Below are 22,378 nucleotides of genomic sequence, written 5' to 3'. Positions count from 1 at the left end.
TTATTTATTTATTTATTTATTTATTTATTTATTTATTTATTTATTTATTTATTCAAGGAAAGCTGCCAATCTGCTCTGGTAGAGAGATTTTCCTTACCTGGGCATTCCCTATATCAATGAAGTCACAGATTCAGGCCATATCCCCTATTATTGTTATTATTATTATATTTCCACTGTTCTACTTTGAAAGGAGAAGGGGAAGAGAAAGGGAACCGGAAGATGGAGAAAGTCCTATGTTTAGAACAGAGGCTTGATTTTTAAAGGTGAATGACCAATATGTGTATGCTCCCTTTGTGTCCATGGATAAAATAACACTTTCCTTTCCAGTTTGTAAGTCACCTACTAACAAGAAAACACTTGCTTATTAGGTAGTTGAGGGAAATGTAAGTAAACCTATAGTAGCAGTTTCATTATTTGAGGAGGATATTAGCTTGAAGGTGAGAGAAAAGAAGGAAATATATTTTCATCAGAAATGAGGAAGTGAAATAACCATGAAATAAAAAGTAACTATTTTTTTTAAATAGCGAGATAATATTAGCCCCTTCTATCAATTAGCAACTTGGTGTTTTACATCACTTCTCAATATTAGTTATACTATATCAAGTGCATTACCCCATCTCCCAAACACACACTTTTCATTATCTTTTACTCTTTCTACTCCCAACCCTATGTATGACCCTATATCTCTCCTATAAAATCACATAACTTCACAACCTGTACCTATATAACTTTTTTTTTATCAAGTTTAACCAGATTGATCTTTTACTAAATTTTTTTTCTCTCAAATGTATTGGAAAAGTGAGAGCACAGCGTCCTGGGAAAGGGACTGAGTTTTGAATTAGGGGATAAGGGTGTCAGGTATGGCTCTCCTCATTGTGGGATTTGAAGCAAGGCATGTCACTGTTTTAATACTGCCTTCAAAATTGAATTTAAGTAACTAAGCAGTTTCTATTATAAAACATCAGAGAGGGATTTCAGGTGAAGGAGAAGTGATTTTAAAGTGGAAGAGACTTTAGGAGTTTAAGTGACTTATCCAAGGTTACATAGGTGATTATTGGCAAAGAAGGGATCTGAAATGGATACTTTTGGGCAGCATGACATAATGGATAGAGTGTTGACCCTAGAATTAGGAAGACTCATCCTCAAATCCTACCTTTAACACATTATCTTTCTGGGTCTTACCTTTCTTGTCATTAATCTGAGGGGGCTGAACTACAGGATTCAAAGATTCTGTGATGTTGTCAGCACAAGGACACAATCAAGATCTCATTGACTACAATACTGTAGATCAACGTGCCCAGCAGAGAGGGTATACTGTATTTGCTAATTAAAGTAATGCATCTGTGACTACGATATCAAAGCAATCGGGGAAAAAAAAATGAGAAAAATTTTCTTCCTCTTCCCTCCCCCCACCCCAGGAAAAAAACAAAAACAAAAACAAAACCTTTAGGAATCTAAAGTTGAAAGAGACGTTAGATAACGTCTAATCCAAATGCTTTATTTCACAAATCAGGAACTGAGGCTCAGATGAGTTAAATGATTAACTTGAGGACATAATTATAATAAGTTACACAGTTAATATTAAAATTCAAGTCCTCAGGCTCTGAATCCATGGCCTTTTCCACTAAGCCCCACTGTCTCACTTGACCAAACATTTTCATCACTTCCTTTTATTAAAAATCCATTTGTGAATGGTGTTAGAGCACACACATCTTTCCAAGACATTCATATAACTGGTCTTCACTCACATCAGTTCCTAATTGAAAATATCTCCAGAAAAATACATACTGGCTTCCCTACCTTTCTATTATGTGTCTCATTCTTTCTTTGGCCATCACCCCTCCACAATTCCAGTACTAAAACACACACCTTCCCGGTACTCTGGTAAAGTTGCAACAAATATGAAAATTGAACCTCTTCAGCTAAGTATAAATGATTTCACCCACCATCACTTAAGTATCCATGAATCCCATTCCTTACCAGTTCACCATGAGGACAGCATTATTGTCAGCAATGAATGGCAGTTCACCTCTTGCATCCCACAAAACAAAGAAGATCCAGAGAAGATGTTGGTGCATCTCCAAGGAAACTTTACTAGAAGCAGAAGAGGGAGGAAACAAATCCCCACCCCCACTGAAAATAAGGAATCTCTCCTCTTGAAGACTGTTTTTGCTTCTGTTTTCTTCCTCTTCTCTTCTTCCACCTTAGGGAAGAATACTGGAATTTTAGGTAGGATCCTTGGAAATTTGCACTCAGTTTTTGTGCTTATCACCCTTAGACCCAAATTCAGTTTCTTGTCTTTGGATTTAGGCTAATAAAAGAAGTAACATTCATATACATCAGTTTTGTGTGATGCACTGAGCTACATCTGGGCAGTCTGTATTCTGATTGTAGGCTGGATGGCTCAGAGAGCAAGACGCAGATTATAACCAGGGATTAGTAAAAAGCAGAAATCCGATTTTACTCAGAGAAAACCTCATTCAGCAATGGATTTGGTGGTCTTCATCAAGCTCTCCAGAAGCTGGTAATCAGGGTCTCTTGGGAAATATGTTCTAAGAAATTCCATTTATTCTCCTCCCTCCTCTAACTAACTCTTTTCTATTTTTTTTTCAATGAATAAATGTTGTTTGGATAAAACTAACACTTTCCAATAAATACTCAAAAAGAAAAACACTTAAAGAAAAATCCACTCCAGTATATTCCCACAATTAAACAAACCTACCTAGTTGAGTGATTGTGACTGAAAATACATGTCATTTTCTACTTTTGTAATATATCAATAGTAACAGTGAGCCAATCAAGAAGCATTTATTTTAATGCATTTTATTTACTTTGTTAAATGCTTCCCAATTACATGTAAATCTTTAAACATTAAGTTTCAAAATTTTTCAGTTCCAAATTTTGTCCCTCCTTTTTGTCTGTCATCAACTCCTTGAGAATTCAAGCAATTTGATACTGATTGTAAGTGTGAGGTCGTACAAAACATATTTCTATACTAGCCATGTTGCAAAAGAAAACAGACAAAAAAAGCCAATAAAAATAAAGTAAAAAAAGTATGCCTCAACTTGCATTCAGGTTTCATCATCTGGAGGTGGATAGCATTTTTCATTACTGGTCCTTTGGAATTCAACAAGCATTTATTAGCACTTATTATGTGCCAAGAAACAGAAAGGATGAATGTTTTAACTTAAATAGTTTAGTATCAACATTATCCAATGTATATGACATGAATTTTATTGCCCTGTAATGCTGTTTTTATATGTGTTGTTGGAGCCTTTGTGTATATTGTTCTTATGGTTGTGTTTTCTACAGTCTACATCATTTCATTCAAGTCTTCCTCTATTTCTGTCTCCTATTTTCTTCATTTTCCTCATTGCCTATGTCACAATAATATGCCATATAATATGTCATTATTTTATACATAAATTTATTTAGCTATTCTGCAAACATTAAACCATTTCTTCCTGCTTATTGTTATTTTAAATAATACTGATATAAGTAATTTGTGTAAACAATTTGTCTTTTCTTACTGTCATTAAACTCCATAGAGTACTAGTTCTTAAAGTTTTGTCAACTTAAAAAAATTGATAAGTTTTTTTTCAATATAACTGGTTTCCTTTGTAATCCTATATATTTTATGCATTTAAAACATTATTCTGATAAGGCTTCACCAGCCTTCCAAAAGGGTCCCTCACACACACATACACATGTGTATACACATACATATATAAACACATCCACACATGCATGTATTATACTCAGCAATGAATGGCATATTTATTATATATAGATATTTGTCTATATACATATGTATATATACATATACATGCTTAAACACATATGTGTATGCATATAAGTATAGAATCTCTGACCTAGAATTTAAGTCTAGTATAAGAATCTCTGGTCAAAAGATGTGAATAATTTAGTCTTTTCTTATATAATACCAATTTGTTTTTTAAGACTGATCTGATTATTTAATAGTTCTGTGCTTATTTTCTGAAAGCCCTCAAGACATCAAAAAAAGTTCCCATCTTTATCAATCTATATTTCTGTGATGATCATTAACATTAAATATTTTATTAGTTGGCTGTTTATTGTTTTTATTTCCTCTTTTGAAAACCATTTATTTATATCCTTTACCACTTAGATGTCAGATTTTTATCAACTATGTAAGATTTCCCCTACATTTTTATAATTACATATAGTTTAAAATATTAATATTAAAATGGAAAACATTAAAATATAATTTTCTAATTATAGTAGCAACAATCTTATATTGGCAAAATATTTTTATTTAATTTTCTCTAGTACCAACCTGTGACTGAGTTAGTGTAGAAAAATTCCTGTGAGGAAATCCAGGCCCTTCCTCTCCCCTGCCAATCAATACTGATCTGAAAGTCCTGAAATTTATAGTTTTAGAGAGTTGCTGAGGGCACTGAGAGGTTAACCGCTTTGCCTAGAGTCACATAATTAGGTATTTCTCATTCTGAGGACCTCAATCTATTCACTATTACAAAAGACTCTTATGTAATCGAAGTTATCTATTCTGTCTTTTATAAACTCTTCTGGCTATGAATTTTTCTGTTATTCACAGTTGTGAAATTTTATATAACCTTTCATTGTCCTCTAAACTTTTTGTGATGTGCCTCCTTTTCCCCACTCTCCTTTAAAAATGTTTAATATGAAACTGAAAAGCTATGAAATGAACTTTGCTCATTAATAGCTCTTATGAATACCTCCATTGTCATCTGCACTAATACTCCAGCTGAAGAAATTATATGCTTTCTAAAGTTTCCAGAATTCTCCATAAGGGATTTACTAATTTCTGGTGACGTGTTTATTTTATTTCTTTTTTAGGTGAATACACAATAATGACAGCACATTTTCATTTGAAAAGAAAGATTGGTTACTTTGTCATTCAGACTTACCTTCCCTGCATAATGACAGTGATCTTATCCCAGGTATCATTTTGGCTGAACAGAGAATCAGTCCCTGCTAGAACTGTTTTTGGTAAGTTTACATAACTGTGTTTTTGTAAGGTACTGGGCAGCATTTCCTTGACTGGTTATTTCTTACACATCTTCCCTCATCTAAATTTTCACAGGTTTTATATTGCATTCTTAATCAGGCATGCACACATTTCCTTCTCTTGGGATTTTTCTCTATCAAAGATTTCCTCCAGTTAGTTAATGGCCAAAGAAATAAGAATGAGGCAAATATGGAGTTTGTTATAATAGGGAAATTTAGTGTCCTTTATTGCGTGTGTGATAACATATTCAGTTCAAAATTATTTTCTTTAGAATATGTTTAGCATTTCAGTGTTACTTCAGCAAGGCCTGGTACATCCAAAGACAGAAGTCCATTTGCATAAGATTCTTCCTCATTACCTATGAGGAGTGGGATATCAAGTAATCAATCTTTCCATCGATGAGGAGAGTCTGTACAAATGGACTTGAGCCTTGAGATACCCTGACTAGTTCTGCTGTGCTGGAAAATCTTTACCCACTATCCCAAGGGCAAGCTGTATCTGTTTTGGGATCATCAACCTAAGTACAATTGCATAATTTGCAGTATACCATCATTAATGTCTGTATCTATATGAGAAGACAACCACAGGAGTATGGCTTCTATGTGATGATTTCCATGGGCTAGGAAATAGATAAAAAATAATCATCCAGCCTTTAAACCACTTCTGCAATGAAGGTAGCAGAGTGGAAAAAAAGAGGTGGAGGATACTAAAAATGATGTAGTTTTTAGATCATCTCTAAACATTAACTTAAATTTTGGTCCTCTTTTATTAACTAGAGTTCATTTATCATTATTTTCAATGTAATAAATCTCTTTTCATAATGGATGATTAATGAATTTATATTGGTTTCAATTGTCAAATTTCATTACTTCTGATAGACAGCCACCTTGTCATTTTATACTGATGATTGTGTGGTTTGTCCTAAGTTCTTGAAGAGGACCATGACATCAGGGAGACAATGAGATAGCTTGCAATCAAATTAGATTTGAGTGAGGGAGGGCTGTGCAAAGTCACCAGCCTCACTTTCTCCTCCCATAATGATGATAGCTACATTTTATCTTAGTAAACTATTAACATATACAATCATTAAGGTTAAAAAAGTAAGTTAATAGAAGTTCTCATTTTTATCTTTGCCAGAACGTTATCTTTAAAAAAGAACTATAGTTTTAAGTTGGTCACACACACACACACACACACACACACACACACACACACACCCCCACCACCATCACCACCACCATGAATGATACAGATATAAAACACATACAAATATGCCTATATTAATTCTTACAATGAAAGCTTTACGTAGATTTGTGTAAAACTACACCTATCCACATGTATACATATATATAATATGTCAATATAATACAATATTATATAACTAGCATAATATGATATAATATGTCTTACTAGACCCTCCCCTAATAATAATCTATTACAAATTCTTAGAAAGTTGCCAGAGGCATTGAGAAATTAGGTGGCTAGCTCATGAGTGTAGTCATAACACGTCAAGGACTGGATGTGAACCCAATTAGGTCTTTCTTCCTTCAAGATAAACAATATATTGACTATACCATGTTGCATTTCTGTTTTGTTAGTAGAATCAAAATGCTTGTGGTAAGGATTACCTCTGTGTTTGGGAGGTTATACTAGTGGAATATACATTTCAAACTCTAAGACACCAATGATTCTAATTTTCTAGAACTATTACAGTTATTCTTTCCACATCATTGGGTTTAGGGGCACAATATCCACACAGTCTGGAAAATCCTTATCAAATTTTTGGCCCTCCCTTTGTACCAGAGAAGTCTGAATTTTTTTTTCTTTTATGGGGTAAGTTTTAATTTGGTCGTAGGCTCTGTGTTGTGTATAAGCCTTTGCATATCATCTGCAGCTTACACAAACTCCCCCATAATTCCCATTTAATTTCTTATGCCAACCCAAGATATATCTAAACCTCTGTGGTAAAAGTTATGATGTGGAAGGGATAACCATAATTAGAAGAATGTTTTAAGGTGAAAAATATTTCTTTATAGCATTTGGTTAAGAGTATGGAAGAGCAAATAGAATGTAACAGTAATGAAATACACAAATTTGGGAAATTTTAAAGTGAATTTTGTTTATGATAAATCTTCAATTTCAACCTGGATGTCTTAACAAGGTATATATATATCTATATATATCTATATAGATATATATATTTCTGCGCAGTATATATTCTTTAGATATATACTGTGTCAGGTAATTTTTGGGAAATTGAGGATCTAGATTTGACCTGTTCAAGAAAAAAATGTTATTATAGGATTTTAATACAATACAACATACACCCTACTTATCCAGAATTCTTGGGGAATGGAAAATGTAAGGTGATAAGTATAAGGTCCCTCCCATAGTAGTGTTCTAGATTCACTTTGAACCCTCAGGCAAATCCCTGAAATGATTGGAGTTTCCCTGGACAACCTTCCAGTTTCTCATATCCACCTGGACCTAGAACAATCAAAGGAAGAGACTCTATAGGAATTAGTAAACCGAAAGAAAAAATCCAAGAAATAATTTTATGCAACTACAAAAAATACAGATGGAGAAAATTAAACAGTTAACTGAAGTATAACTCTTAAGAGTGTCATTTCCCCCCCTTTTAAAAGAAACTTGATTGGAAATCTTTCTAAATATTCATACATGTTTAAAAAGAGGATACTGAACATAATTAAACATAGTCGAACTTTTTTCTGATTGACTCAAGGTTATCGTTACAGACATTCACTATTCTATTACGGCATAATATGCAGCACAATTTTGTATATGCTTTTATTTTTTATGGGCTCCTCTGAGACTGAAAATTAACTAGTCTAATTCTTGTCATTATTCTTCCCACTAGTAATCTCCCATTCTGTATTTAATTTGTTGTTTTTACTATTCTGTAGAATAGAATACCAATTGATCCAATTTGTCAGGAATTTTTTTCATGGAAAATCATAGGATCATAGATTTAGTGCTTTTTTTAAAAAAATTTTTCAGTTGTATATAACTCCTCATGATCCCATTTGGGGTTTTCTTGGCAAAGATACTGGAATGGTTTGCCATTTCCATCTCCAGCTCATTTTACAGATGAGGAATTGAAGCAAACAGGGTTAAGTGACTTGCCCAGGATCATATAGTAGTAAGTGTTTTAGGCCAGATTTGAACTCAGGAAGATGAGTCTTCTTGACTTCAGGCCCAGCACTCTATCCTCTATACCACTTAGCTTCTCTTAAAAGGGATCTTAAATGTCATCTATTCAACCTTCTTATTTTATAGATGAGAAACTTTAAGCTTAGAGAAGTTAAATAACTCATCCAAGATTACATAGGTAGTTAGAGACATCTAGAAGTGGATAGACTTATGTGCTAGAGTTTTGTGAAAGTTATTTGAAGATCTCAGAGATCTTTTCCATTTATTTTTGAGACAGCAACAAATTAAATCCAATAAACATTTATTAAGTGATTATTATGTTCCATCACTATGTTATATACTGATTTTTTAGCTATGTTCTGTAGGTTTGAGGAAGTTGGAAATCTAATCTCTTAATTAACATGGAAAGGAACTAGCAACAGTAAGGCATTATTTTTAATTGCTATCTAATTTTTGTGGAGAAGGAAATGGCAAACCACTTCAGTGTCTTTGCCAAGAAAACCCCAAATGGGGTCATGAAGAGTCAGAAATGATTAATTGGGGCAGCTAGGTAGCATAGTGGATAGAGCACTGGCCCTGAAGTCAGGAGGACCTGAGTTCAAATCCGGCCTCAGAACAAACACTTGACACTTTCTAGCTGTGTGACCCTGGGCAAGTCATTTAACCCAAATTTCCTAAAAAATTAAAAAAAAAGAAATGAGTAATCAACACAACAACCACAACAAAATTTGAAGAATTGTACCTTCAAATTGATACCTGTCCCCTTGCCCAAATAAACATAGTTCATAAATGAGAAATAAGATGGTTCAGGAAAAGGAAAAAATTCAATGAATGTGAAATCAATACTTTGAGTCTAGGCCGAGTTCTGCCACAAACTAGCTTAGGGAGATTTAGGTAAGTCCCTTTCTACTCTGGGCATTGATTTTTTTCATTTGTAAACTGAAGTTCTTGGACTACATGTTCTTTAAAGCTCCTTTCCACTCTAAAATGCTAATGTCTATTTTAAATATTCATCACCAAAATTAATGAAATACTGAAATGAGAACCTAAGATGCATCATTTGACACACCTTGGCAATGTATCAACTTTTTAAAAGTCCCATCTCATTCTGTATATTACAGGATATTAAATATTAACATATATTGCATTTCAACAGCTTCATACAATGCTTCAAAGTCAAATAAATGAATATAGTTTAATACATGGTTATCCTTCCATGCTATGGCAACAGGGATCGTTGTCTAGGAACAAGGAAGTCTTCTTTCTGACTAGGTATCTCTGTTTTCTTGACTCTGAGGTTCTAGTTCATTTTCACCTTTCAAGAAATTTGTAAAGATGAGTGAGTGTCTAAGCATTTTTCTTGTGTGTTTTATCTTATAGGGGTTGAATATTATTGGTTGTGGTTATTAGGATCCTCTTTGTTCTGGTGGCATGGGACATTTTCTCCTCCTTGTTTTGGAAAGTTCACGCCACATGCTCCTTTCTCTTCCATATACCTTCCAGATTCTCCTATTTAATTGGATTTAGGGGGACCATAAAGAGAAAAATATATAAGGCAAGGGTTATTTCAGGGAGAAGTTGTAGTCTTCATGGTCAACAGCAACACCTGTACCCTTCAAAAAGCCATTGAATAGGATACTATCTAATTTCATATAATCTAAAAACCTGAGAAATAACACCTGTCAGTAGGCGGCATAGTGTCTCTACAGTTGAATACCTATTCTCCTCCAAAGCCAGAGAGGAATGCCAAGCATCACCTTTTACAGACTAATTTTTAAAATTTATTTTATTCTGAACTTAAGAAATAAATATTAATGCAACCTTATGACAGATTAGCATTCTAATTTTGGAAAAATGAAGGGCCAGGGCAGATGAAAGCCTAAGTTCAATCAATCTCTTCTTTCTAACTTTGCCTCATAAATATGCAGATTTAAGTAGGATTTAAGATATTTAAAAATAAAATGCACCTGTGTTTTTATACTGACCATTAATCCCCACTTTACATAGGGACAACTAACCTTTTTCTGTTGTATGTATGTTGCATTGATGATAATCTTTTAAAGTTGTTATCATCCTCTAAGCTTAATATAGCACTAAGAAAAGATAAAGATGGTTCCACAGCCACTAAGGGACATGGATCATATTAATTCATTCTTTGATTTATTTAATAGTAGTTGGATTTTATGTTTTTCTCCAGAGGGCTCAAGGTGCTGATACTAATCTGTTTCCTTTCCTCTCATCTTCGTTGCCTGGTATTTCCAACCAAAGGAGTAACTACAGTGCTGACAATGACAACCTTGAGCATCAGTGCCCGAAACTCTCTGCCCAAAGTTGCTTATGCAACAGCAATGGACTGGTTCATAGCTGTGTGCTATGCCTTTGTGTTTTCTGCATTGATTGAATTTGCGACAGTGAACTATTTTACAAAGAGAGGCTGGGCATGGGATGGCAAAAAAGCTCAGGAAGCAGCCAAAAACAAGGTGCTTATTTTGATTTTTCCTTTTCCATGCTAAGAATGTGTGTTTTATCTCCTGCTGGATCTGAATGATTTAGAGATTGATTGACCATAGAGATTATTCAGGTCCACTATTTCTCCTCCCTTCTGCTTTTGGATCATTTGACCCTTTATGACTACTCATATCAGATCAGGGTTCACTTGTTAGGGAAGATTTAAGAATTAAATAGGCCTCAAAAGTAAGGTAGAGGAGAGAGAGACACAGAGAGAGAGAGAGAGAGAGAGAGAGAGAGAGAGAGACAGAGACAGAGAAAGAGACAGAGACAGAGAGAGAGGCAGAGAGAGAGGCAGAGAGACATAGGGAGAGACAGAGACACAGAGACAGAGAGAGAAGGAGACAGAGACAGAGACAGATTGAGACAGAGACACAGAGATAGAGACACCGAGACAGAGATGGAGATGGAAATAGAGACAGAGGTATATGTATGTGTATATACACACAGTAACTTAGTGAGGGACATGGAGGACATCCTAGTGAGTATCAGCATATTGCATGTGGGGAAGAGGATAGTAAGGAGCTTGGCTTAACTAAAGGCCATGCTGTGAGCATTGGAATGCACTTAGGATTTTTTAACAGAAATGATATGATGAGAACAATGTGGAAGAAAGAACTAGCAGTGGCATGAAGATGACCTAAAGGAAGACAAACAGTGGAGACAATCAGGCTGATTCGTGTGCTATTACATTAACTGGGTTTGAGGTGAAATGGGTCCTTACTAGCTGGATGATAGTGAGAAATAAGAAATAAATCTCAGGGGCAAGTGAAAATGGCAGGTTGACCATCCAAGTATCTACAATCAACAATTGTGTTTAGATAGAGCTTAAGCCTGTCTGCTACTTGATACAACTCTGAACAGAGATTTGCTGGCAGAGGAAGTTCAAATTAATGGACAAAATAAAGTTTATGGATAAAGATGTGGATCTCACATATTCACACATCATCTTCTTTGAATAATCAAGAGGAATATAATAGCCTTGGAAAGATTCTTTAGTTCTCATCATTGAATTTCCACTCTTTAATTTTACAGATGGTATCAATTTCATAAAATCTCCTAATTTCTTGAATTAATGTATTCCTATAGTATGCATCATCAGACTAATGAAATATCTAATGAGTTGCACATAGTTGCTAAATTCCAAAGGAAGTCTATAATAATAGTAGTCCTATGCATTTAAGGAAGAAGAACTTCACATGTTAAAGTAACATAATTTGAGAGACACATATAAACTATCAAGCAAGATTATTTTTATGGGATTTTACATTTCTAATAGTTGTGTAGAATAGCACTAATAAACTCATGTTAGAATAAGTTAATTTTGTAATAAGTCAATGTTATAATCTGTTACAAATTTTCTCATTAAAATGTAAGTTCCTTAAGAGGGCTGTTTTTTCCTTATCTCTGTATCCCCAGAAATTAGTTTGACACATAGTAAATAGTTAATCAGTATTTTATATATATATATATATATATATATATATATATATAAACTTAGAAAAAACTGAGCTAAAATAGAGAGGCAATCTGTGGCTTCAAGGTAAACTTGAAGTTCTAAGTCCTGCATTTCATTACTGCCTTTCTAGTCTACTGTTTCTTTTTCTATAAAATGAGAGGTTGGACTTCACAACCTCTAAATTCTCTTCTAATTTGACCTCTACAATCCAGTGATCCTATGACTGATGTTAGGCAAAAAATAGAAATGTTTAAGAGGACTCTGTCTTTTGCCATTTTCCTTGGCAGGTAGTAATGAGGCCATGGGATTGACAGCCAACCTGGGGATTATATGCTTATGTAGCTAAATTGACTTCCTTCTTTCCTCCTTCCTTCTTTTTCTTACTCTCTCTTTCTTTCCATAAGATCTTACCTTTTTGTAAGATTTATGAGGATTATATTATATTCTGATGAATTACTTGATAATTATATGGCTTATAAGGACTTAAAACTGGAGTCACTAGTAAATACTGAGGAATGTGTGTGTGTGTGTGTGTGTGTGTATGTGTGATAGTCTGTCAATTTAATCATTCTGCCAACATTATCTTAAAAAACAAAACAAAACAACTACTAAAGTGGCAATGGGAGAAAGGAAATAATTGTATCTGCTACATCTCTCTTCCCCTGTGCTTTCAAATAGGTTGTAAGCAACATGATCTGCTTACCTTTTTACGTATTTTGCAGAAAAAAGAGCGTGAAATATTTATTAATAAATCAACAAATGCTTACAATACTGGAAAGATGACCCATCCTCCAAACATCCCAAAGGATCCAACTCCCTCAGGGATCTCAAATGCAACTCCTGTTCCAGTAAAACCTGCAGAGGAGAAGCCTCCTGAAAGTAAAAAGACTTACAATAGCATCAGCAAGATTGACAAAATGTCCCGAATTGTTTTCCCAGTCCTGTTTGGCACATTCAACTTAGTCTACTGGGCAACATATTTGAATAGGGAACCAGTTATTAAAGGAGCCACTCCCCCAAAATAAGTTTCAGGACTCCCAAACCCTATGAGAGCCATACTTCCAGCAAAAGGATACCAAGGAGAAATTTGAGCTCTACAAGACTTTTGATATTTGGGCAACATCTTTCAGGAAATTTTTGCATGTTTAATGATATGTACAAATAATATTGCCTTGATTGTTTTTACATGTAACCTCAGATATTTCAAAGAAGTGACATTGACAATGGTGGCTACACAATATTCTAGAAGGTCAGAAGATGCTGAATAGCACCCAACTGTTCAGGGTCTTACATTGCTAGTTTACAAACAAGACAAGGTATATTTTTTAACTGCTCCAAGTATTACATAACAATGTTTTTTATACTTCAAATGTCAATTCATACTAATTTTCCCAGTTGATAAAAATATTTTGGGAATTGTTCCATGATTATTACCTGACCAAAAATCCAGGTCATAAAGATTGTAAAGAACATAATTCTCATTTTAAAGAAACTATGAGCTTTCACATACGGACTACATTACCTTTGTTAATACCCACTTTGTTCTAAAATTTAAAAAGTATTGCATGAGCTTATGTTAGGAAATAAAATAAGAAAATATTTATGTAGACAAACTTTAATGACAGAAATATGCCATATGTTACACTAACAGAATATTCTCCCCAAAACAAACAACTCTGGATAAATTTCTCTTGGAAAAAAAAAATCATGTTTCTCCCCATTAAACAAAATAAGTAACACAGAAAAGGAAGTGAAACATGAGCATGGAAAAATGGTTTAGAGACAACATTGGAATTTTGGCCCATGTATTAAATGTATCTGAGACATACCATCTCCTCGCTACTGTCAGTGTGTTTTGCTTCAGTGGTGAGAATCTGTAATTAGTTATTTTCAATTTTCTGCCTTGTAAGTAATTCATGACTGATTCATTGCTCTAGTAGCTTTTGTAAATTAATCTTAAATGTTTATTAAATAAAAAAATTCTACTCTTGTGGGTAAATGTCATCTTTTATAGCAAACATTAAGTTTTTGCTGGAGTTATTTTTTAAACAAATTCATGAAGAAAATTCATTCAATAAATAGCTTGACAAATTGTTGTCAGGTTGTCTTTATTTCTTTGGGTCATGTTTTTATTTAATCTATCATGATGTTTGGTAACAAGTATAGTTTTCCAAAGTTGGAGATTAAATTCATATAAGCTCACCAAAAGTCTAGAAATGAAACATTATTTCCCCCATTTTCTTGAGTTAAATAGTACTGTCCATACCTTCTCTTACTCATTGCCTAGATTATGCAGTCTTCTTTTTGAGAATTCCCTGAAGGAGGAGTAGCCATACATACTATGCAACATTCACCAGGTCAGTGGGACCACCCTCAGTTTATTTTGTTTACACATTAATGTAATAAAATTATCACAAGATAAGAAGACACTGTCTGGGGGAAACTTTCAGGTGATACATTGATGAAAAGATCTCTCCTATTTTTTTTTTTTTTACTTTTGGTTCAACATACTTGATTAAGACAAAAGAGAAAGTCAAGATATATCTTAGTTCTGCCTGCATTTGTTTTACAAACAGCATGGGATAGCCAAGCGTTTTTTAACTGGTGGTGTAAAAATTAATGAAGACTTTAAATAAAGTTCATATTCCTATAAAGTCCCATTTAGATACTTATGTTGGACAAAAGCCAATGGACTAAATTATGGAATATCTTTGTCTTTTGTTTGAGTAGATAAATTAGAGACACTCATCGGGGTGGCTAGGTCAATATTTAGGTCCCAGAAACTCTTGAGAACAAGGAACTAGTAAGTTAAAAAAAATTGCAATCTGAATAGGTAAAGAGAGTGCCCAGGCTGATGAAAGCACAGATCTTTCAAATATTCAATTACTTAGAACAAAATAAGACCTGTGTTACTGGTTGCAATCTCATCTTATAAATGAGAACAACTTATTATATCCCCCTGTGTACTTCAAAGATGTAGTTTGAATATTATAGCTGAATCCATATTACAATGAAGCAATTTATAATAGGTTTTACTACCCTGACTATAGTCATTGCATTTTTCTAAGCCTCTTCTAAAGACGTAATTGTGATATGTGTAACACTGTGGAACAATTAGCTCTCAGTTATCTGTGACAATGAGAAGAAGGATGGACTTTAATCATTGAAACAAAAAATTCCCACCTTTCCTTTAAGTTTTAACAATCAATCTTTCATCAATTGAGGTAAATTTAAAAATTGCAAAATTACTTGTTCTATATTTCACTTCCTATCCTTTATAGTAGAGGGGTCAAACATATGGTGCATGCATCACACAAGAGTACTGAACTAGACTAAAATGCATTTCCTATCTGATTTTAATATGTTGATCTAGTAATAAAAAAAAAGAAATATGTAAACATATGTAAAGTATATGTCTTAGTCAATATGCAACCCATAGGGATCTTTATTTACAGTTTAGTGGCCTCTATTCTACTTAAGCTTGACAACATAGCCTTAGAGGCAAATGTATTTTGAAAAGTAGTGAAAAATCTAAAACATGAGAGTCAAAGGCTATCAGGTAAATCTCATTTTGTATAATACACATTTGCAAGATTTTGAAAATTCCTAGTATCTTAATATATGCTTTATCTTTTCTATTTTTTTATGATGTTTTTGAGAGGTTTTTTTTTGGCTATCATTTTAATAAAGGAACACTTACTTTGTTCAAAGTCCTATTAGCTTAAGTACAATAAAGATCTCAAGAATAATTAGGGAATCTGAAAGTCAACAGAGATCTTAGAAATCCTTTAGAAATCATTACAATCTGTACCTGACCTTATTATCCCTGAGGCGAGTGGTTTCAATCTCAAATAGGAAAGGGTGGGAAGTTCGCTAAACTTACATAAGGACTCCTATGGACTACATATTGTCTTAGAAAATCACATATTAATATTATATTTGTTTTGTTGTATAAACATTTTCCACTTTTAGTCTGGTTTAGCCTGGACACCTTTAGTAGAGAGTCTAGACAACAATTCCAACAAGGGGCAGCCAGCCTCTGCTTAGTTTCCTGTAGCGAAAAGAACACTGAGCACAAAAGTAGGAAGATCTGGCTTTGAATCATTTCAATTCTAGGGGTTTTTATTCCTTACACATTACACATACTAAGTATTTTTTTTTCATTAAAAAAAGATGAAACATTAAAAGATTAATTAAATGACCTCTAAGTTAGTGCTTGACTACTCCACTGTATTTTTGCTCTGTTCCCAGCAAGTGTTATGGATTCCTCTCTTTGGTTTAGTTCCCAGCTTTTCAGCTCCATCCAACAGATGGTGCTCTTCAACTACCCTCTTTAAGATATACCCCTGAGCAGCTGACCCATACACTGATCTTGAGCTGGCAGAACTATAGCTCTTTAGTGCTGCTAAGACAGGGAGCTCCAACCTGTTCAAATGTTCTATTATTGTTGTTGTTAATTTGTTTTAACAGCCCCCAAAATATCTCCTAAGGAACTTGTAGCAAGACTTCTCTTCAGAAGGGTTTACACAGATCTCTGTTTTCCACTTTATTGTATTCAGGGTTAATATAAAATTGCTCATCTCCCTTTTCCCCAGTGCAGGACAGTTTGTATACTATTCATGTAAACTACTAAGTCTTTTGTGGTTCAGAGAGGCAATACTACTCTTTTTACATTCTGTTTACAATTTTCCTCTTGGGCAGTAGAGCTAGTTAATTCAAGTTGCTCTGGCCTCCAAAAAGGGAGTGGGAGAGACTTTCAAAACAAGGACCTCTGACTCAGAGGTATAAGGCCAAAAAAAAAATCTGTTTTGTGTGTTGAGCACAGGGTTAGGTATTGGAGGATATTCTAAGTTTAGATAAGGCACTGTCCCTCTCCCATGAAACTTATAAAGTAATCATTCAGAAATGGGAGAGATTATTTTTGTTGTTGAATTGTTTCAGCTATGTCCAGCTCTTTTTTTACCCCATCTGGGGCTTTCTTGGCAAAGATGCTGGAGCAGTTTGCTGTGTCTTTCTCTAGCTCATTTTACAGATGAGGAACTGAGGCAAACAGGGTTAAGTGATTTGCTTAGGGTCACAGCTAATAAGTATCTAAGGCCAGATTTGGGCCCAGGAAGATGAATCTTCCTGACTCCAGGCCTTGCACTTTGTCCACTGTGCCACCTAGCTGCTCAGATTACTTTTAGTTATGAGATCAAGCCAGAGATAATATTGTTATTTTTATCTAAATATTCAACTTTGTATATATCCTAAGACTTTTTTTCTAAACCTATAAACAAATTTCAAAGAATATTCACTGAATAAATGAATTAATAATATTATTTCCCATCAGCATCCATTATACTTGGAAAGTAAAAAATAATTTAAAATTAAAATCAATTTTGAATCTTATGTGGTCCTATTCTTACCATACATCGATTTGTAAACATTTGGAGCACATAAACACATGCAAGCACTTTTAAATATTTATTCTAATTGAATGGTTACTGAGACTTGCAGATTAATAACTTTTTAATCAAGCAAAGAGTGAAATTTATTGGTGTAACTATAGACCTAGCCATATCTTTTAATGCCCTATTCAGCAACAAAGAATTACATGCATGAAGTACAAAAGATAATTAAAATTTTTAAATCAAATTTATTTTTATTTACCAAATACAAGCAGCAATGTTTAATAGAGAGACAGTAAAGCATATAGAAACTCATTTCAATGCTGAGGTGGAGTAACAAAAGCTGTTTCACATCCTTTTTTTGTTATTAGCTGTGTGATTTTGGGTACACCATTTCCTCCATGCAGGTCTCACTTTTCTCAATTGAACAATCAAGTGGCCATACTACATTATCTCTAAGGTCTCTCCCAGCTTTAAATTCTATGAAGTTCATCATTAGAACTGTTAGAGAGTTTTAGAAAATTCTTTTTAAGATTCCATTGCTAAATACATAATCCAAAAGGTTTCATTGAGAAAAAGAAAGGCTCCATATACATCAAAATGTTTATAATAGTATTTTTCTTGTGGTAGCAAAGAAATGGAAACAAAGTAGATGCTCATTGATTAAAAGAACTGTGAAGCAAATTATGGTACATGAATTCATTGTAGTGGTATAAGAAATAAGGAGTATTATGAATACAGAGAAGCATGGAAAGACTTACATGTACTGAAGCAAAGTGAAGTAAGCAGAATATGATAGCATTAATGGAAAGAACAATAACAACAACACAATTGAAACCAAATCCCCTTGAAATTATGAAGATCAAGCTTAGCTACAAAGATATGAGAAGTTTTATGCATTTCTATTCCTTTACAAAGGACAACATTAATTAGTTGAGGATATTACAAATAATTTCAGGTGTTTTTGATTGGTTGATTGGTTTTCCTGATTTTTTTTCTATTCTTTTAATTACTTAATAAAACAATCCTTTGTTATAACAGATTGCTCTCTGATGTGAAGAATAAGGAGAGTTACAGGGGAAGTTTATGTGATATTAAAAACAAAAGATACCAATAAAATATTTCATAATTAATTTTTTAAAAAAATCTTTAAAAAGAAGAAAAGTTCTCTTGAATTTAGTCAACATACTGTTGTGGGGAGTAAACAAGAACTGCTATCATTAACCTATAGAAGACAGAAGGAAAACTTTTTTTTAAGGCAATTGGAGTTAAGTGACTTGCCTTTGGTCACACAGCTATTAAGTGTCAGGTATTTGGTCTGAAGCCAGATTTGAACTCAGGTCCTTCTGACTTCAGGGCTAGTGCTCTATCCACTGTGCAATCTAGCTGCCCCCAAAAGAAAACTTCTAAGATGCTTTTATTTAACATTTGAGTTTGAGACATGAGTTATGTACATATTCTATAGCATAGACTGCATTGATAAAATTCACTAAATAGACACTAGTCAAAGGATCTCTTTTCTTTCTACTGTGGAAATAGATTTAGTGTATGACAAACACCAATGCAACCTAGCATTGATCCAGCTTCTAGTCAGACAAAACCTTTCTAGCTATACTCTATGAAGTTATTCGTTTTGTATATTTGTGTTTTATTCTGAATATTAAAAAAACTAGTAAAATAAGAATTTCTATATGTAGCACACAAACTCTGACAATTAATTATCCCCCTCATGGCTCTGGACAGTTTTTCTAATACTCTTTCCCCAAGCCTTCTTCAAATGTGTTTCCCAAACTGATCACCAATTACTTTATCCCCAATATTACTGATAGCCAATTAATATCACTTTGCTTTTACAAAGGGATGTTTGGTACTGTTCAGTAATCTTTATATGTGTGTGTGTGTGTGTGTGTGTGTGTGTGTGTATTTAGCTTTATTCAACTAATGTTCAAATAAAATTGGAATGATCTTGTGCAGGGATGACACAGAAATTCATTCTATATTAAAAAAGGGGGAATTTACTGAAAAGGTATATCAAGAGTTGAAATACAGTAACCTTCTAGACCAGGAACACATTTTTCTACCACTTCTGTCCTTGGGAGAGTGGACTTACACTTGCAGTAGTGACTACCAGACATTACTCCTACAAGGTTCATTTCTGAGTTTGGTACAGCCAATGAATGAGTCACTCCCTTTCTTAAAAGGTATATCTCTGTTACCAGCTCAGACCAGAAGGGTTAAGTTAAATAGGTTGCTCCTCAGGGCTGGCTTCTCACCAGGCTTTTGGCTGCAATGGCTATAAGCCATACTGTTCTATTGGCCTTAGTTACTGGTACTCTCTGGTTCTTCCCATATATTGAAGCTCACAAGCTCGCAGTACGGTCTTTTTATGTCTTAGATACTTGTTCCCTGAGATTAGAAAAGAATAGACACAAAGAGAAAAAAAGAAAGAGCAGGACAGTGTATTTACAATGAATGGCAGCCTGTTCTCTTACCTGGAGGCTAAATAGCATTTCTTCCTCCTCAGTTGAAAACCCCTCAGAAGAGAAAATGCCTTTGTTCAGCTCTTGTATGCCCACTCAGTTCTGGCAAAGGAGCTAATTAAGAGACTTTTTGTTACTATACTCTAAACCAATTGGAAATAGCAAGGGAACACCTGTTTATCCTCTATTGTGGGGACAAGGCCCCTCCATCACACATTGCTTGAAGAAGGCTCACCAAGATTCCACATCAATATATGAGATAGAGCATATTGTGCATTTTCTAAGGACTGGGTACTCATTGGCCAGTCTGATCCCCTTACATATATACAGGGGAGGAGAGACAAAGAAGATTATATATGAAACTATGAATTATTAATGTGTATAGCTTGCTTTTTAATTTTAAGTACATAATATATTCAATATGTAACTTTCACAGTGCTCTTGTTTGTCTGTGTTTCCTTCTGGTCTTCTTCTTATTCTCTTCTGAATAGATGTATGTATACATATATATATGCATGCATACACACATGTATATATACACAAATACATGTATGTATGTACACACATACACATGTATTTATATTATACACATATATATTTACTTCAATGACCCTCTTTCTTTTTTCCTTTTTTTTTTGGTAACCATATCAATGATTATCCTCATTCTACTACCTCTCTTACTCCATTGAAAATTTTGAAAAAGGAAGAAAAACAAATTACTTGCAACAAATAAGGATAGTTATACAAAACAAATTTCCACATTGGCCATGTTAAAAAATGTCAACCTCATTGTGCAGGTTGAGTCCACCACTTCTCTCTTAGGAGGAGGTTAGAATTCTTCATCACTGGTCCTCTGTTACCATGTTTGGTCACTGAATTGATCAGCATTCTTTAATCTTCTACAAAAGTTGTTCTTTGCAATGTATATTTTAATTGTATATACTGTTCTCCTGTGTCTGCTCATTTTTACTCAGAATTATTCTATAGGTGTCTTCCTGAGTGTGTCTGAAACCATCCTGTCATTCCTTATACTATAATATATTCCTTGATGTGTATATGCTATAATTTGTTCAGTCATTATGTCCATGAGGTATTTTTTCATTCAGTTTAAAACATTTTTACATATGTAAATATGTAAGTATTCATAGGATTAAGTTATTTCAACCTATTAAAACCTTCTTATTCATGAGAAAATAATGTTATTTTTATCTACTCGCTGAGCCTGGTAAACTCCAGTCTTTGCACAATATTTAAATAGCATGTTCAAACATCTGCTCCTTACTAAGCCAGAACATTGTGAAAGATCTACAGAGTTGGTAAAGCTCTTGAGAGGACAAACAGCCTGTCTTCCAAAAGGACTGTCCTTAGATAACTTTTATATCTTCTGTAAATGAGATTCAACAGCAGCTGTAGCCATCAGTGCCCACACCACTTTCCATGAAGCAGGAAAATAATAAAGTTCTCCAAAAGGTGCTGTTAAATTCCAATGAAATCAGAATTATTGCATTATGAAGGTTATTATAAGTATAAAATAATCCGTATGTTGAGAATTATACCAATTCTTATTTTTTCATGTAACCTGCCTACATCCCCAAAGAAAAACTATTTAAAATTTTCTATATCTCAATCAAAAGCTATTATTTGTTTTTCCTCCTTGATTTACAACTCTTATAATGTACATTATTTCCATATTATCTTGATAAAGTAGTTTATAAAGAAATGCTTTATTACTAACATCAATAAAGAAAACACATATACTGCCTTGGGTTGATCCTTGCACTTACTGAGGAGTCAGGTTTCCACCTGTTAGTTTGCAATGATTTCCTACTTAAATTTAGCCTCATATTCAGTAAACTCTCAGTCCTGCTAAGCTAGTCCAAATCTGCATATTAACGCACTGCATTTACACATTGTTGAGATTTAAACATGTTGTTGAGATTATATGTGTGTGTATGTGTGTGTGTGTGTGTGTGTGTGTATTTAGTGAAAATTAAATAGCTTTTCTAGCTATCTGATCTCCTGCTTGTAGGTATTGCAATTTTGTTACTTTGTTATTTTAATAAGCTTATAATAAAGAGTAACCTTGGGGAAAATGATAACAGAGCAAGAAACAAAAAAAAGCCTATAAATTAGTAGAATATGCCAATGCTACAAATAAATAGGACTTAAAATGAAGCTTGTGATAGCATTTCTTTTCATTGAAAGAATAGTTCCAAACATGAGTAGTCAGTTTTAACACTGATCTATTATAGAAACTGTACTCTCAGGCTGTGTCTATCATCTAATAATTGTATCTAATAGATGAAAGAGATCTCTGAGAATATACACTTTTGGAACCTCG

General features: G+C 33.8%; 1 protein-coding gene across 1 annotated transcript in view; it reads left to right on the top strand.

The window, feature by feature from the left end:
- The window catches only part of GABRA5 (gamma-aminobutyric acid type A receptor alpha5 subunit), a 106,015-nt gene extending 92,823 nt beyond the window's left edge, over window positions 1–13,192 (top strand). The window contains exons 7-9 of the mRNA XM_027856640.1: window positions 4,858–5,010; window positions 10,469–10,680; window positions 12,890–13,192. Of these exons, the coding sequence (XP_027712441.1) occupies window positions 4,858–5,010; window positions 10,469–10,680; window positions 12,890–13,192 (668 nt within the window). The remainder of the gene's footprint in view (window positions 1–4,857; window positions 5,011–10,468; window positions 10,681–12,889) is intronic.
- Window positions 13,193–22,378: the final 9,186 nt, after the last annotated feature.

Source organism: Vombatus ursinus, unplaced genomic scaffold, assembly GCF_900497805.2.
Source record: "Vombatus ursinus unplaced genomic scaffold, bare-nosed wombat genome assembly UNPS02011591.1, whole genome shotgun sequence".
Classification (NCBI taxonomy): domain Eukaryota; kingdom Metazoa; phylum Chordata; class Mammalia; order Diprotodontia; family Vombatidae; genus Vombatus; species Vombatus ursinus.
The sequence above is the reverse complement of the archived record's forward strand: the minus strand, read 5'-3'. Positions and strand labels throughout refer to the sequence as shown.